Below are 18,500 nucleotides of genomic sequence, written 5' to 3'. Positions count from 1 at the left end.
GTTTCTTCTTACTGGCTTATCTTAATACAATATATTTCAAATAAAACTGTAAGTACACCCTACCTAGCCCCCAAAGTTCACGATGCTCAGATGAGCTACATGCCCGTTATCCTACCCCATAAAATGTGACCTTCGACCCCTGCCTGCATATGTGACAAAGTCCCTGCTGCACACCATCAGTAGCCACCCCAGTGTCTCTTCTTTCTAATTGGAGGGATACATCTCAAGTAGTCAGTGAACATTCCCCACGGAACCCACCTCCAGAGAGCATTCCCCGCCCTCATGCAGGCCCCCCACAGCAGCCTGGAGGGTGCCCTGGTCTGCCTGCCCCCGCCCCCCCACGTGGGCAGGGGCCTGGTCTATCTGTCCAGCACTGTGGGTGCCCGTCACCCTGCCTGGCAGTGGGCAGACGCCTGTGGATCTTGCGAGAACTCTCCCTGACAGCCTCTGCTCCAGCTTCCTGCAGCCTCTGCCCCCTCCGCATCCTCTCTAAAGTCCAGCCAGGTTCACAGCCCATCCTCCATCACTCTGCCCCAAACTGGGGCACTTGTTCAACAGAGTGGCTGGCAGTGAACTCTGGAGCAAAAGTGCTGGGGTCTGAAATCTCGCTCTGGCACTGCCCAGCTGTGTGACCTTGCCAGTTACTTACCTTCTCTGTGCCTCAGTTACTTTACCTCCAAAGTGAGGATTAAGTGGATTATCACATATAAAATGCTGAGAGGAACGCCTGGTGCACAGCGAGCACTTACCAAGTGTCCGCTGCTATCACCACTGGCTTTGGCACTTGAGCAAGCAACATCTTTCACTCTGACTCAATGGCATATGTGTTGTCTCCTCCAGACACCACCCCGTTCTCGAAAGACCCTTTACTTGAAATTATGTTATGCACACAGCAGCGTTTTAAAACATCAGAAAGTGGCACTGCTGCGGGCCAGCCCGTGGCTCACTCGGGAGAGTGCGGTGCTGATAACACCAAGGCCCCGGGTTCGGATCCCATATAGGGATGGCCGGTTCGCTCATTGGCTGAGCGTGGTGCTGACAACACCAAGTCAAGGGTTAAGATCCCCTTACCGGTCATCTTTTAAAAAAAAAAAAGAAAAAAAAAAAAAAGAAAGTGGCACTGCTGCCTGGTGTCTTTATCAGCCGTGTGAAGTGTACAAGCCCCAGGGAGCGGACGCCCCTGGGAGAAGTCTAGGGTGGAGGAGGAGGTGAGGTGCAGCGGGAGGACTCACACAGGAGTAGCAGAGACGGGCACTCAGATAAAGAGGGACAGGACCAGAAGTGGAGAGGAGAGAAGGTGGAGAGAAGAACCACACAGGTTCTTAGAAGAAGCGGATGGACCAGTTTAACTGTGTTTCGTTAGATTCAGGCAGGGGAGAGGGGGAGGGCTGGCTGGGCAGGCCTGGGTCTCAGCTGGCACCCCAGCGTGCTCTCTGAATCTCTGCGGGCTGAGTTAATGTCCAGTTCAGAAACCCAGGCTCACTTTAACCTTTCTAGATCATTCTGGTCACAAAATCTTTGGATCCTCATGCCCTAAAATAACTCAAGCTGTACTTTTCTCTTGAAGGGTATTCTATTGTCAGCTATGTCATCGTTTCATTCTTTAAGATAAGTGAGTCACAAAGATGTAAGAGCGGCCATTAAAAAGCCAGACAGGAGGCACAAAGCTGTCACACCAGCCTGCACTCAGTCGGGTTTACTGAGCGTCTACCAGGTGGCAGCCACCGTCTACACAGGGAGTGGAACGTGAACAAAACACCCCTGCCCTCCTGCAGCTAACATTCTCATCAGGGGAGATGGCCAATAAACAGTACCACTGGTGTACACCATTTTGTCAATTTACTGATTTTCCAGAGTCATGAATGCTGTGGAAAAGCAAGGAGCGCAGGGACCACGGGCTGGGAGTATGGAGGGTGGGGGCCTCACTGAGCGCGTGAGACTTGAGCAGACTCAATGAATGGCTCAGTTGTGGGAGAAGCACCAGGCGGGACACAGCCCGTGCAAAGGCCAGGGCACAGGCTCCCCTGCTGGGCTTGGGGCCAGTGGGACTGGAGCAGATCGAGGGGGACCAGGAGGTGAGTCCGAGAGGCAGGAGCCCAGGACAAGAACACAGGGCTTGAGGCCATGGACTGGCTCTGCTTCTCCTCGGTAGGCATGGGAGCTGCCAGAGGGTCTTGCCAGCCCTGGTGAGGGGAGCTCTTAGCCCTGGGTGAGGGTCACGCAGTTCAGCACCTTGACATTGACACTTACACCTCCCAGGGAGCCTCAGGCACTGGGTCCTGGGGCCACGCACCTGTCCTCACGTGCTACCTGCAGACCCTGGGCCCTGGAAGGGAGGAACTGCTCAGAATGCACTCTACCTGGTCTCCACCTGGGCACTGCAGCCCCATTGTCAGGGGATGCATGGACAGACAGAAGGAGAACTCAGGAACCCATACTCGACAGGCCCCAAGTCCCAGCTGAGAACTGCTGGCACAGAAGGAGAAGGCTCGCACACTGGGGTCAGGCCAGCGTGGTCCAGCCGGGGAGCCTGCGGGGCCGCGCATCCTCTCAGGACTCTCCTGATCTGAGGCCACAGTGGGGAAGGAGGCGGCAAAGAAAGACTGCTGGGCGCAGGGGCTGCATGCACTGGAGGCGCACAGTGGCACTCGGAGAGCAGTGGGGGACTGTCAGGGACAGGCCAACAAGGCTGAGGGGACCTGGACTTCTACCCACCCCCGGCAGTAACTAGCCCCCTTCCCTGCTGGAGCAGTGTCAGAGACAGCAGCTAAAACAAAGTTTAATTAAATCATACGCAGAGTCTCAGATCATACTACAAAGTGTCCAGGAAAAAAGAAAATCAGCAGAGGCCAGCACGTCCTGAAACCTGGAGGGAGTTGCTTGTAACGGCAGGTAGCTTGGTCCTGTTTTTCAACCTACTTTGCCAACCTCTATCTTTTTAATGTAAATATTGATCGAAAACCAGCAAGGACATAAGAAGAACTCAACACCAGCATCAAGCAACAGGGTCCGGTCTGCATCTACAGAGCACTCCACAGCAGAACACATTCTGTTCATGCGCCACGGAACACACCGCACCAGGATGTTCCTCGTGTTCTTGAGTCAGTACCAAACTTTGGTTGATGTGAGTAGGTTTGTATGAAACTGCTTTGAGAGAGATTAACTGCACCAATCATGAAGCCTAAGGTCTACAAATGCATATGCTGTTCCTCAGAGGGGGCTTAGATTTACCCTGATCTGATGGGTTTTCTGCTTGCAGACAAGTGCCATGGCTGGGTTAGAATCCCAAACGAGCATGTTCCCCAAATTGCAGTAGCAACTTTTCCAAATGACCAGATTTTTTTTTTTCTAATTTCTGGAAAGTCAAAATATTTTTAGCCATCTGGATGGATTAACTGCTTTTGTAATACATCACACATTCTATCTCTGCTAATAATTTAAGAGCAGGGGTCTGCAAACTGCAACCCATGGGACAAATCCAGGCAGCTGCCTGCTTTTGTAAATAAAGTTTTACCGGCACACAGCCGTGCTCATTTGTGTACTTGCTGTCTGTGGCTGCTTTCGCACTGAAACGGCAGGGCTGAGTAACTGGGACAGGCCCACAAAGCCCAGGATATTTGCTATCTGGCCCTTTAACGAAATGTGTGCTGACCTACTTTAGAGTAACAAAGGTTAACCTTGGAATCAAGTCAGAATAATGACAATTTTTATGACAGTGTTTGATTACTGCTGAGTCATGTAATCTGAAAATAACTGAGAAAAATGCAGGAGGGACCGCTGTCTTCATGACCTCTGAAAGCTGCTGCCTCTGCTTACAGAGACTAGTATGCAAATCTGGGAAGACAGTTTGTTTCTGAAATATGAGGATGGGATTGCCATTTATTTCCTATGCAGATGTACAGAGATTCCTCCACATAAAAACATGCAGGTCATTAGCTCTACATAACCTGACCATTTACGTTACTTTTGACTCCATAATGAGGCATAAAACTTTCATAACTCCCACTAGGTGGACACTCGATAGGCAGCCCTTGAGGATGTGTGGTCTTTACACAAACTGTTGAGCTTCCTTGCCACTCCCAGTGGTTTCAAACCCACCTCCCTTTGGAGAAAGGTACAGGTGCTCAGAGAGCTTGCAGAGCGAGAAATCGCTGGGCAGCCCCCACCGTCCCCACGCATTCTCCTGCTTCTCCTGCCGCGACGACCATTGCAATCCGCTGCCACCTCCCCGTTCCTTGCTGCAAGGCCCTGAGCCAAGTAGCTGCGACTCCTACCAGGATGAGCGTGCACTCTGACCCCTTGACCGAGCAGGGGCCCAGCCAGACCCTCCCGTCACATGCTCACTCAGCCACACACTTATTCAGCATCATGCGAGGAGCTCTAGGAGGATGACGAAGAGGAGACAGATGAGAAGGTAAATCTGACAACGATTCTGCCCTCAGAGGGAAGGCAAGGAGAGAAGACACATATAAGACACATACGTTAAAAAGAAAAAAAAAAGACTCGCTGGTCAGCTCAGCGGGTTAGAGCGCGGTGCTGATAACATCAAGGCCCAGGGTCCGATCCCTGTACCAGCCCGACACAGGGAAAAAAAGTAAAGGCGATGAAGGCCCATATGCCCAGGCTTCCATGCATACTCTGTACCCTGCAAACATACACAATCAATACACTTCAATTAAAAAAAATGTTTAAACCCATAAAACAAAGTAGAAAGAAATAACTAGCATAGAAGTTTAAACAGAGCTATACAAAAAATCAAAAGAAAAGATGCCTGCCGGGCAAAATGCTAGGGAGTCCGGTCGGAGGAGACATGAACGAGGCTGAGGCTGGAACGTGCAGAAAGGGAGGAAAAACATTCCAGGCAGAGAGGGCCCAGGTTCCGCAGGGAGACGCACAAATAGGCTCAAGAACAGATGGACCCAGAAAGCAGGCAGGGTGGGGGTAGGGTCAGGGCCAGCTTGTGGAGAGCCGTGAACACAGCAGGCCATGGAGACAAGTGGCCTGTGGAGTCTGCGAGTGGCATGCATGGAAGAACTTTCTAGCAAGGCAACCTTCCTAGGGAGGCAGCAAGCAGCACTGCCATCAGGAGGGGGTGCTCCAGTGCATCATGCACAGGAGCACGAGAATTGGGCTGTCAGGACGGGGAGAAGGCACTGGTGGTTGAATCAGGTGAACCTCAAATGCTTCCCAGACTTCCAACCCCAATGACCTCGGGTCCAGCTATCAGAGCTATGCTCTTTTGGAAAGCATGGGCAAGATGGGTCGGAAAGGGGAGACTGGAGCCAGGAGAGTGACAAGACCCACTCAGGCAGAAGTCACCTGAACCTGTCTGTGGCAAAAAGAAGAGAATCAAGGTCAGTGCGAATGCAGAGGAAAGGTGTGCAAAGGACAGAGCTGCAGAGTCGAGAAGCCAGCAGCCAACGGGGTGGGCTCAGAGGCCTGGGAGAGAGGACATGAGCCCTCCCTTGTCGTGCTGGGTCCGGCTGCACACTCGGAACTGAAGTTCCTGTGAAGCCAGGACAGAAAGAAAGTGTGATGAGAGGGCCACATGGTGCAGGCCACTGAGACCATCGAGTCGGGACCAGACTGTGAAGGGAAAGTGGGCTTCATCCTGGGCCAACCAACTTGTTCGTAATGTGACACTCAAAAGGCAGGCACCAACGCCATTCTCTAGGAAATTTTGCTATGCAAAAATCTAGACTGTTACAGAAGAAAAATAAATTGGGTGGGGGAGTGGAAAGTAAAAAAAAATGTCAAAAGTATCTTCAGCACACAGAAAATATATCTTCTGAAATATGAAAGTTCCTTAAATACTACTGTTTTATAATTCCCTTAGGATAGATGATTAAAAATGGGATAGCTAGGGCCAGCCACTTAGCCCAGTCGGTTAGAGCAAGGTGTTGATAACACCAAGGTCAAGGGTCAAAAAACATTGGGATCGCTGGGTCAAAGGATGTATGTTTTTTATACTTTCAAAAAATTGCCAGATTACTTTGTAAAAAACAGCCTAGCAGTTCACACTTCCGTCCCCAAGCCCTGCCTGCCCAGATGATTCCCCAAGACATCGCCAAGGTACTGCTCTGCTTTCACCGTGCCCAGTCCCCTGGGAGAAAACAGGAGCCAACCACTGCTTTGGCTCACTATCAACTCAGATGCTATCACCCACTTTTGAATTTTCTTCCGTGAAGAGCCTGTACACATCCATTGTCATTTCTCTAGTGGATTGTCTATATTTTTCCTATCAATTTTTATATAAGCATAAGTATTTTTTAAAAGTCTAACCCTTTAACTATGATATTTGTTGCCAATATCACTCCCATCATTTTTTAAATTTTCATGGTATCTTACAAAAGAAAATTTAAAATTTTTATTTGGTCAAGTAATCTAGCTTTTTCTTTATTCTTTCTGGATTCCATCTTGGTTAGAAAGGCCTTTCTCCACTCCAAGACTATAAACTGTCCTCTGCTTTCTTGTAAAAATTTATTTTTACACGATAATCTTTAAACTATCTGATTCCAATTTTGAAAATCTTTCTACCATTAATCAATTTACAAAAGCATTTGTAACGTCCATGTACTAAAATACTGCACATCAGGTCTTAAAACATACACTTTCCCACGACTCAGCTTTCTACTCTTAAATACGCATCCAAGACAAGTGAAAGCATATGCCCCAAAGATCACAGTATCTTTATTCATAAAGCCAAAAACCGGAAACAGTCCAAAAGTCCCTCAGCAGATGATGTACTCACGCGATGCAATATTACTAAGTAACCAAAAAGAACGAACCACTGACACTTGATGAATCTTTAAAAGGCTAAGTGAGATAAAGAAGCCAGGCACAAAAGAGTAGATATGGTATGATTCCATTTATATGAGACTCTACTCGAGTTAAACCCATCCCTGGAGAGAAAGCCAGGGGAGAGTCTGTCTGCTCGGGGCCCAGGGCAAGGCTCTGGGTGCTGTTTCTGGTCTCTGTCTTAGACAGGTGCACACAGTTACCAAAACTCATGGAACTAGGCTTCCGGTCAACATGGAGGAATAGATGGTCCACAGTGTCACTCTCTCCCACAAATCAACCAATTTACAACTATGAACATGTAACATCAGCCAAGCTGGGGCCGCTGGAGCTCAGGGGAAGAGGAGGAGAGACCTATGGAACTCATGAAGGTGGGAGAAACCATGATGAGAGAAAGAAAAACTGCTCTGAGCATTTTGGGCCACGGCCGCTTTAATGCTGGAGCACATGGAGCAGGAGCCAGCAGAAGCCGCAGCTGTGCCCTTTAGATGGAGTTACTTGGAGGCGGAAGAGGAGAAGAGGACTTTGGTGGCCCCCAGGACAGCAAGACCCCTAATAGGATTCCCGTGGACCCATGAAGGAGCGAGGAGCCAGAACAGCTGAAAAACGGGAACCACTCAGAAGCCGGTGAGTCATCACAGGGGACCGGTGCAGGGCCTGTCCCATGGGAAGTGTTTGGAGCATGGGCAGTGAGGGAGACAGGCCCACCAGGGGAACACTGGGACACAGCAAGGACAGCCGACCCACCCCCCAATCAGCGCAGGACCACTCAGAGGAGACTGGTCAGGAATGCAGAATTGCATGGGGTGCAGTTTGATGAAAAAACTCAGGCACAGATCAGAGTTTCTACACAACCCAGGTGCACCGAATCAGAGCAAAAAGTACCTATAAGGTCAACCATTAAACCCTGAGCTGCACAGAAAGCCTTCCCTAGGGAAAAAGCAGCAAAACAGCAATTTAGCTCAACCACACAGCTCAAGTACTGGTTCCCACAGGAAATTCCCCCCATTTTAGAAGTAAGCAAAAGACAAAAACTTAGTTCCGGCCCAGGCACACCATGAATGCCTCGGGGCCCACCAGGAGACATGAGGCATGGAGCCAGAGGCAGGACCCCCACCCACAACCACACACACCACCAGTACCTTAGGGCCCCACACAGGAACCCGAGGATTAGAGCCAAGGACTGGACCCCACTCCCACATACAGGCATACCACCAATGCCTAGGGGCCTGCCCAGGGACCCGGAGCTAGCAGCCAGGGACCAGACCCCCTTCCCACAACCAGGCATGCCGTGACAGTGCCTCAGGGACTGCTTGGGAACCCGAGGCATGGAGAAGGGGACCAAACCTCCCTCCCACAACCAGGCTCAACACGCCAGTGCCTCAGGGCCCACCCAGGGACCTGTGATAAGGAACTGGGACCGGCCCCACCCTCGCACAACCAGGCATGCCAGGACAGCACATCAGGGCCTGCCCAGGGGCCCCAGGCATGGAGAAGGGAACCAAACCTCTCTCCTACAACCAGGCACACCTCACCAGCACCTCGGGTCCTGACCAGGGACCCAGGAATGTAGAAGGGGACCAGACCCCCCTCCCAAAACCAGGCACACCTCGCCAGCACCTTGGGGCCTGCCTAGGAACCCAGGGTAAAGAGCTGGGGACTGGACCACCCCCCACAACCAGGCATGCTGGGACCGCACATCAGGGCCCTGCCCAGAGGCCTGAGGCATGGAGAAGGGGACCGGATCCCCATCCCACAACCAGACACCCCATGCCAGCACTCCAAGGCCCACACAGGGACCCGGGGTATGGAGCCGGGGACTGGACCCCCCCTCCCACAACCAGGCACACCATGCCAGCACCTTGGATCCACTTGGGGACCTGGGGCATGGAACAGGGGATCAGACACTGTCCACAACCAGGCACACTGCCAGCACCACGGAGCATGCCAAAAACATCTCCTCCATGTGGGTGGCCCACCACAGCCACCACGATAACCATGGCTGCCATGAAGGTGGCTAGATGCCACAACCACCACACAGGTGGTACGCCAGTGAGATAACACTGGAGAGTCACCAGCAGAGATAAAGAAAGGAGGAGGATGTCTGTCTCCACAGAGCCCATTTCATAGTGACGGAAGAGACATCTGCTCTATGATGGTATTGGGGGACCTGATCACGCGTCTCAGCATTGGACAGCTCATTTGGGAAGCAAATCAACAGAGTAACCATTACTCTTTCAGAGGGAGAGAAGAAATCTAGGGTGATTGGGGCGGGGAGAGAAAGGGGGATGGGGAGGGATTGGACAAGGGGCATAAAAATAATTACAATTTGTAACAATATATATGCTAGTAATATTGATTTGATCAACATATCTCAATGCTGATCCCCCCAAAATATGTATAATCAATTTTGATTCAATAAAAATTAAAAAAAAAAATTCATGGAACTATACTCTTAAAATGTGTGAATTTTATTGCATGCAAGTTAGACCTTAATAAAGCTGATTTTTTATAATCATGTTTAAAAGAATAAACAGTAATATGGAAAACAATCTGCAGTGCATCTTTCCGGCTTTTCTTGCATATTATGTATACACAAAGACTGAGTATTAATCACTTAAGTGTAAGACTAACAGTGTGCTTTTCTGTGTTTTCTGTATTCTATTACATCAACATGAATTGATTCTGCAAACAGAAAAAAAAATTTTTTTTAAAGCATCTGTGACTTGCCAATGCTTGGCCAAGCACTTTATAGGGAGTGTTGGGGATACATTTCATAAATATAGCAGTGACTTGCCCAAGGAGCTCACCACCAGCCTTGGGGCATCCCAGGTGCGGGCTGGTGGAGGGGAGGGCCCTCCCACAAGGGTGGAGCTGGGCAATAGCCCCCACACCAGGCCCTGAATCCCCCCAACACACACACACACACACACACACACACACACACACACACACACACACACACACACACACACACACACACACACACACACACACACACACACACACACACCTCCCAGCCTGCCCCCACACCAGGCCCTGAATCCCCCCAACACACACACACACACACACACACACACACACACACACACACACACACACACACACACACACACACACACACACACACACACACACACACACACCTCCCAGCCTACAAGAACAAATGCAGAGTCTACATAAGCAGGTGTTACTGCAGCCAGGACAATAGCCCCCACACCAGGCCCTGAATCCCCCCAACACACACACACACACACACACACACACACACACACACACCTCCCAGCCTACAACCAACACACACACACACACACACACACACACACACACACACACACACACACACACACACACACAACCTCCCAGCCTACAAGAACAAATGCAGAGTCTACATAAGCAGGTTTTACTGCAGCCAGGACAATAATCCAGATCATTTCAGTATGTTTCAAGTTCAACTAGCACAACCAACTTGGAGAAGCCTCCCCTCAGGGTTTCCTGTTTTCGGTCTGCCCTACTTCCGACCAGGCTGGTGGCCAGACGAGCACTTGCTGTCCCAGCTTTCTCAGGCACAGACCTCACACAGGGCCAGAAAGCCCCACCCCTCCAAACTTCTACTCCTTATCTTTATTTCTGAACACTAGTCACCTTCCCAGCACGAGCCAGAGCCACCCAGGAAGGAGGACCCCACGGGCCGGGGGCAGAGCCAGCTGCCTTCTGCGCATCATGTGCTCCCGGAAGCAGTGAATTCACGACTTCCAGTTTTCGTGTCTGAAAACAGGAGTAAAATTATGGAGAAAATGGAGGAGTAGAAGAAACGACTATGTGGCCATCCCAGCAGATGCACACAGTAGCCCCGGCTCAGTCTCTTCTCTGTCCTGACCTTACCTGCCCCCTGGAGCTGCGGGGCCGCCCTCTGCCTCATCTCTCAACTTCTCCTGGAGCTGGCTTTTGCACATTTCTCCACCTCCCATCACTCCCTGACCCAGCCAATGCAGGTGTGTCCAGACATTCCTGGGGGTGCAGCAGGGGCCAGGCAATGCCAACCTGCTAACCACATTAAACATCCTGTGAACTGGTCATATGCTGCCCTACTGACCCTTCTGGTCTCAAGCATAAAATAACTGAGGCCTGATTCATTTGGGGACTGCAAAGTTATAAGGAAACAACACAGAGATGGTGCAGCTGTGCCTCTGCACTCGCAACCCAGTCTTTCCCCAGTTGTTTGTGTTTTCACATCACGGTGGAGAGCATGCCGGGTAGAGAGCGCAGGCTGCGTCCTGAGGAATCCCACCAGCTAGGGCCCCGCAGCCCCAGGCCCTGTCTAGGAGGGAGCAATCTCTTGGCATGCCAGCCAGGCAGGTCCAGACAAACCTACACAAACGTGCCTTCGTGCTTCGTAAGAGTGAAGCAATAACCATTCCATGACAGAGGACAGGCGGCTGTGGAAGCCACCAGCCAACAAAAACAAGCAGACTAAAAAGTAGACACTGCCATCACACCAAACCCAGAATGGGGTGACCGGAAACCATAACAGTTGCTGGCCAAGGATGCCGACGCTGGAAACAGGCAATGAGTGACTTCCCACCTGGACACCCCATAAGGGTGGCGGCCCGTCCAGCATCCACGCAGCCTCTTGGGCCTGAAGGAGACCATACTACCTGGTGGTGATAACCACAGCCAACAGGACTTGGACTTGCTAAGCCTCAGACCCCCGATGGCCCAGTCTCTTAAATCTCCTGCAGCCGAGTCTGTTCATTCCTAAGACACAGGAATTCATCAGGCTTGAACATGATACAGAACAGAGGCTCGGTGGCTCCCACATAGTAAGTGCTTCATAAAATGGCAATCGTCATCCTTAAGGCAAAGAGATTTACAGGAGAGCTCAAAGCGCTTGGCCCCAGGCCAGGCCTCTGTTCTCCTTAAGAACCAGAGACGTGGGCCCCGGGAGGTGGTGCTTGAAGGCCCAAGGGTGATATCTGAGTCGTGAGACTTCTCTCAAAGGGGACATCAGAAAGACCTTGGAACAAGTTAAGTCTCAGACACCCAGCCACAGATAGGCTCTCTGAAGTCACGCTGCTGTTGACCCGAGGCTGGAACCCAAGTGTTGGTCATGGGTCTGAGGCCACCCCTTGACCTTGGCCCCACCTGTTGTTCAGCTTGGTCCCCACCCCCACTCGCCCACGGAGCCTCACAGTCAGTGTCAGCGCCCTGCAGCACCCTCGGGGGCCCACAGGGCATCCAAAAGGCATCCCAAACCCAGAACGTCCACCAGAGGAGCCCGGCCTCCAGCACACCCACCTGCTCCTCCCACAGGGCTCCCCCTCGCTCAACGGCTGCTTCCACCGTCCACGAACCTGGGGTCCCGGCTGCCAGGACTCCACCCCCAACCCTGCTCTCCGCTGTCATATGCCTGGGCCAGGCCGGCAGCCTCCCCACTGCAGTGCCGTGTCCTTTCCTCCTCCTTGCAGAGGCCACGGGATTCTTCGGAAATGTCAAGCTGGCTAAAACCCTCCAGGGGCTCCCGTGCCACCCACAGTGAAAGGCAAATCCCCATCTAGCCTACAGGGCTGTAGGAGACCAGGGCCCAAGGTCCCCTTCCCTCATCTCCCTCCACTCCGGCCACACTGGCCTCTGGGTGGTCTCAGGGCCTTTGCCATGCCTGCACAGCATTGGTCTCTCCAGGTCTCTGGTCAAATGCCACTCTGTGGGTGAGGACTGCTCGGACCACCCTGTAATAGACAGCCACCTGCCCCCACCCAGCAAAACCCTGCCCCCTCACCCTGGGGGCCGTCCGTGGTCAATGCCAACTCCAAAACACACACTAGCCCTGTGTGTTTCCCTCCATCTCTCCGTCTAGTGGAACATGCTTCATTGCAGCAGGGACTTTGTCATATACGCTGAGCCAGGACTAGGACACTGCCTCAACAGTCCCCAGCAGGCACTCAATGAAAACGGGCCAAAGAGGGAATGAATGAAGTTGAACCCCCACCCCTCCGCCCCCACCAGCCTGGGTTTCCCCTGCCTTGAGCACATCCCCCCTCCCTGTCCAAACACAATCTTCTGTAATCCTCCCCCTCCTTTAGAGGATCGAATGACATCGCCTCTATAAGCCTCTGCCAATCCCTCTGCCACAGGACAGCTCTGCACAGAGCCACAGGGAGGGAGGCCAGGGTGTCCCTGTCCCATCCCAACCACTGCCCAGCGCCTCCAGAGCAGTGTGTGTCTTTCCATGTTTATCTAAATTACACTTCTCCACATAGGAAGGTCATGTGGCCAACCTGCTGCAAGAAAATCAACACCCCCACCCCCAAAGGAGAGCACATCCCAGCAGCAGGTCTGAAGCCCCCTCTTCGGATTCTTGACAACAGGAAGTCCTCATCCTGCGAGGGGCCTCTCACGTTTTGGGTCCCTGCCAAAGAGAAGCATCTGTCCTTGGGTTACACTGAAATTGAAGGTGGGGGCGCCTGGCACCCCCCCGGGGGTCCATCCATAAACAGTCTCATCCAGACGGTGTCCTGTGGACAAGTCTGAGTGATGCCACCACGTCCAGGCGACAGCTCCTCACCCGCGACACGACCCCGCGGCTGCCTCCGGTCTCACATCCCCGCGGGCGGCTGCGGGCGCCGGGTCCCCCCGCCCCCTCCGGCACTTCGTCTCCGCTCTTTGTCATCCCGGTCCCTGGAGTCTATGTACCCTCAGCGCCCGGGACGTCCCTGCCAGCTGCCGCCAGGCCCCCGGCCACCCCCCCCGCCCTCCTCCGTCTCCCCCTCGGCGGCCGCGGCCCCCGCCGTGCCCGGGCGCTCCGGTACCCCGGGCCGAACCCAGGCGGTGGCGACACTCACCCGCGCCGGGGACGCCGGCTCCGGGCCCCGGGCTCCGCCACCAGCGCAGCAGCGCCCGCGCGGGCTCCAGGCTCACGGCGCATCGCTGCTGCTTCACCCACAGCACCGAGCGCAGCGGCTCCGCCGCCCCGGTCGCCCCCATCGCCGCCGGCGCGGCCTCGGACGCCGGGCGTGGGGCGCGCGGACGCCGGAGGCGCGGGGCCGTTAGCGGCGCCTGCAGTCTGCCCGGGCGAAGGCGGCGCGGGCCGGCCGGGGAGGCGGGGAACCGCGCTGCGTCACCTCGTACGCCGAGCGGCGGGCGGCCGGGACCGGGAGAGGCGGGCGGGGGCCAGAGGAGGGGACGGGGCGGGCGGAGCGGGGAGGGGACCTGGGCGGGGGACAGAGGAGGGGACGGGGCGGGGGACAGAGGAGGGGACGGGGCGGGCGGGGCGGGGAGGGGACCTGGGCGGGGGACAGAGGGGGGGACGGGGCGGGGGACAGAGGAGGGGACGGGGCGGGCGGAGCGGGGAGGGGACCTGGGCGGGGGACAGAGGGGGGGACGGGGCGGGGGACAGAGGAGGGGACGGGGCGGGGGACAGAGGAGGTGACCCGGGCGGGGGGAGCGGGGAGGGGACCTGGGCGGGGGACAGAGGGGGGGACGGGGCGGGGGACAGAGGAGGGGACGGGGCGGGGGACAGAGGAGGTGACCCGGGCGGGGGGAGCGGGGGGAGATCGGGCGGGGACAAAGGAGGGGACCAGGGCGGGGGGAGCGGGGAGGGGACCTGGGCGGGGGACAGAGGAGGGGATCGGGCGGGGAGCCAGAGGGGACCTGGGCAGGGGGAGCGGGGGGGATCGGGCGGGGACAAAGGAGGGGACCTGGGCGGGGGACAGAGGAGGGGACGGGGCGGGGGACAGAGGAGGGGACCGGGCGGGGGGAGCGGGGAGGGGACCTGGGCGGGGGACAGAGGAGGGGTCTGGGCTGGGGGCTGGGGCGGAGCGCGAGGCCCGGGGCGCTGGCGGCGGCCGAGGGCTCCCGCGGGCAGGCGACCTTCCTTTCCAGCTGGGTGCCGGGGTCGGGCGCTGCGGCGGCGGGCGTGGGACTCAGCGCCTCCCCGGCGGGCCGTGGTGACAGGCGGGGTCGGGGCAGCGCGGAAATGCCGCCCGGGCAGTCGCGTGCGGGCGGAGGGCGGCCGCGGGTCTCGGCGGGTCTGGCCCTCGTGGTGGGCGCCCGCGGGCCGGGCAGGGGCCTGCAGGTGGGGCCGGCAGGCAGGAAGGCTTGCCAGAGGGGGAGGGCTTCTAAACAAGGGCTGGGGACAGGCTCGTGCACTGCTGGGGGGCCTGACGCCCCGGGGAGAAAGCCTGCCTTCAGCCGGCTGCGCACTCCCCTCGCTCCTGAGCAGGCCCAAGGAACCGAGCTGCTGTGCCTGAGCACTTCGCAGAGGCGTGGGGACTGTGGCCCTAGATTCTCCTGCCGCATCACCCCAGCCGGCTCAACATGCCCTGCTCAGGGAGGCCTCCAGGTCCCAGCTCAGAAGACCGTCCTACCCTACCCCAGTGGAGCACAGCCCTGCCCTCAGAGCACACGGGTCCCCACCCCGCCTTTTTTTTTTTTGCAGCTAGCTAGCTGGGGGAGGGGATCCGAACCCATGACCTTGGGATTATAAGGCTGTGCTCTACTGTCCCCTTTCCATGAAAGCTCCATGGGGACACGGACATGTCCATCGCCGTATATCCAGTGCCTGAAACAGTCCTGGCACATGGTAACCACTCAAATATTGGTTAAGCAAGCGCATCTGTCCCTAACTTATCAATGAAGAATCTGTGACTCAGAGGTTAAGTGACTAGCCTAAGAGCACAGAGTTCCAACATGATAGAGCTGAGACGAACGCGAAGTCTGGCTTCAGGACAGCTGCCTGCCTGTCCCTTTAGTTCCCCCTGCCCAGCCCTGCTGCTGTAGATGGAGGTGGGGCAGGTCAGGTCCACGTGGCTTCCATGCTGTGCCTGGTACCTGGTCACTGCATGTACAGGTCTCAACCAGCTCCCTGTGACCGACGACAGGGCGGGAACCAGCATGAATCACTCCTCCCTGGGAGCCCAGCTCCAGGACAGTCCTGCAGCCTCGGCTGGGCAAACTGTACCGGATCTCCCAGTACTGGGGGTGGATGGCAGCGAGGCCCACCCTGCCTCCTGCCTCCCACGGTGCTGCTCTGAGGCTGGGGAAATGAGGACATGAAACTTCTTTGGAAGCCTCATGCCAGCATGATGCGGGTGTTGATGTTGCCAGGAAGGGCAGCTTGGGTGGTGGCCGGGAATGCCACAGTCCCTGTAGGGGTCTCTTCCTTTGGCCTCCCTGTGGCCAGGCCCTCCTGCCACTCCTTGTGTGTCCATTTAGCCATTCTCTAGATGCCACACAGCAGCTCGTAAAATCATGTAGCTGGAGTGGAGGCCCACAGAGGACCCGGACCCAGACCCTGTCCCAGCCCTTGAGGAGTGCCATGGGGACTTGGCAACATCAGTGACAAACACTGGTGGTGCCCTAAGCTCCCTCGGTGTGGGGACCCTACCCTGCTTCACCCAGTGGACTCACAACCCGCCGGCCAGGCCTGGGGCCTCTCAATGGCTGTTATGGGCTGAACTGTGTCCCCCCAAAACTCACATGTTGAATCCCTAACCCCCAATACCTCGAAATGTGACTGTATTTGGAGATAAGGTGTTTAAAGAGGTGATTAAATGAGACTATTAGGTTGGCCCCTAATCCAATCTGACTGGTGTCCTTATAAGAAGAGGAGACGTGGACACACAAAGAGACACCAGTGGCACACGTGCACAGAAGGATGACCAAGTGAAGGGAAGCAAGCAGAAGGCCACCTGCAAGCCCAGGAGAGCAACGTGGGAGGAAACCAGCCCTGCCGGCACCTTGATCTCAGACTTCCAGCCCCCCGTGAACTCTGCCAGCTGTAAACTGTGAGACAGTAGCTCTCTGTTGTTTAAGCTGCCCAGCCTGTGGTATTTCGTTATGGCAGCTGTAGCTGACTGCGGCCTTCCAGCCAGGGCCCTCTAGGACTGACTGGGGAGGGGGCTGGCCAGTGCAGGACTCCATGCTTGTGCTCAGGGAGAGGGTGGCCTAATGGAGGCTAAGTTTTCAGAAGATGCACTTCCTGCAGTTGAGTTGGACGGGGGGAGGGTGGGGGTCAGGCCCTACCTGGGGGCTGTGGATCCCTGACTCTGAGCCCAGCACTGGGGATGGGAGGAAAGAAGCAGTTTTGCGCCAGAGCAGCTGCCACCCTTGCGGCATGTCAAATCCTGACTGTGAAGGCCTTGGAAGTGCAGACTCGTCTGCCCTGGGACACCTGCTCTCTGCATCAGGATGCACTTCTGGCTCCGCTGATGACCTTACAGCCACCTCGCTCACCTCTTCCCTAGCAGGCACACCTTTCCCATGCTGGGCCCTGGCCAAAATGCCCTTCCCACACGTCTGCCTGGGGGACCCCCCTCACCTTCTCCTTCAGCCTACGTCCCCTCCCTTCACACTGCAGAGTCCCCTGCAGCTCACCGCACAGTTTCCACCCCAGGCTGCCGCAGGCCTCTCTTCCATGGCCCTGCAGAACAATTGATGCCCCAGCTTGTCGCTGGCCCCAGCTAGGGGTCGATGGGCCCTGGGCTTCCGAGCAGGCCAGAGAGCAGGGGCTCAGCCCCAGCAGCCTGGGGTCCTGATCAGTTAGGCCCTGCCATTATCACATGTCCAGTCTACAGGCTTGGGCTACTGCCCAGTGGCCCGACTGCCCTGGGGTCTTCTAGGCCACACTCTGCCCAGCAGTGGCTGGCACTCACTGCCCTGGGCATCTAGGCTAACTCCCACGTGGGCTGCCTGATCCCTGAGGTCCTGTCTAGGCCCACACATTGCCACCCAGCACCCACGAGTGTCCCATCCTTTGGGTCATCCACGCCAGAGACTCCAGCCCCTCCTGCCCACAGAGCCCTTGCCACCATCAGGGACCTGGCGCAGCAGCACCTTCTGCTCCATCCCCTCCATGGCCTCTGATCTACTTTTCCCCTTTCTTCCTGGAGCCTCCAGCCTTGTTTGCTGAGACAGTCCTGCCCGCTTTTCTTCCGAGGTTTCCTCCCTGATGAAGTAAGCAGCACCATTTGACATCAGAAGTTAGAATTCTGCTGGGGGTGGGGGGTGGATCCAGCACCAGCTGCCCACTGGCTGCCAGGAATGCTGTCCTCTGTCCTGTGCCATTTGCTGCCTCCCTCACAGAGGAGCCTTCCCAGACTCCGCCCGTCAGGGCTGAGTGCCTAGAAGAAACATCCTGAGCCCAAACTGGCCCAAACATCTGGAGAGTAAGCTGATAATTTAGAAAATGCACATCCCTACAATGCTTACCTCACCCAGACAATAACAGCTGGAAATGGGTATTATTTACCCCATTTTACAGATGGAAAAACTGAGACCCACAAAACTAACCTGACCTACTCAAGTTATAGAGAAAGTTAATGGGGGGGCGGGGCACTCCAGGCTCCCCACCCCAGCCGGTGCTATGGAAGAGTCTGAAATGAAGGCACAGTAGGTGACACAAGCTCCGGCCTGTCCCTGGCATGGGCACTGCCCCCTGGGCACTCAGGCAGGCCAGCCCGGTCCACCCTCCAGGCATGCAGGACTGTAGTGCCCGAGCTACGCTTGTAGATAGTGCCGCCCCACCCAGACCTGGGCTGAAGGGGAGGACAGCCCTTGCGGGGGCGGTGGCCGGAAGGTGGATCTGTGCGGGAAGAGACCAGTGAGGTGGGGACAGCTGGGAATAATACCGCAGGTGGCCAGCAATCAGGGCTGCTTGCGTACCTGGGGAGCCGAGGGGAGCCCCACACCCAGGCCAGGTTCAG

The 18,500-nt window shown here is 55.7% G+C and overlaps 1 protein-coding gene across 2 annotated transcripts in view; it reads right to left on the bottom strand.

The window, feature by feature from the left end:
- CERK (ceramide kinase) overlaps nucleotides 1-13,868 on the bottom strand; it is a 57,664-nt gene extending 43,796 nt beyond the window's left edge. For both annotated transcript variants that reach the window (XM_063075698.1, XM_063075699.1), the window contains exon 1: nucleotides 13,641-13,868. In XM_063075698.1, coding sequence (XP_062931768.1) covers nucleotides 13,641-13,782 — 142 coding nt within the window. In that variant the 5' untranslated portion in view covers nucleotides 13,783-13,868. The remainder of the gene's footprint in view (nucleotides 1-13,640) is intronic.
- Between the last annotated feature and the right edge of the window lie 4,632 nt (nucleotides 13,869-18,500).

The sequence above is a fragment of the Cynocephalus volans genome, chromosome 12, assembly GCF_027409185.1.
Source record: "Cynocephalus volans isolate mCynVol1 chromosome 12, mCynVol1.pri, whole genome shotgun sequence".
Lineage (NCBI taxonomy): Eukaryota > Metazoa > Chordata > Mammalia > Dermoptera > Cynocephalidae > Cynocephalus > Cynocephalus volans.
Note: the sequence above shows the minus strand (reverse complement) of the source record. Positions and strands in the feature narration are given on the sequence as shown.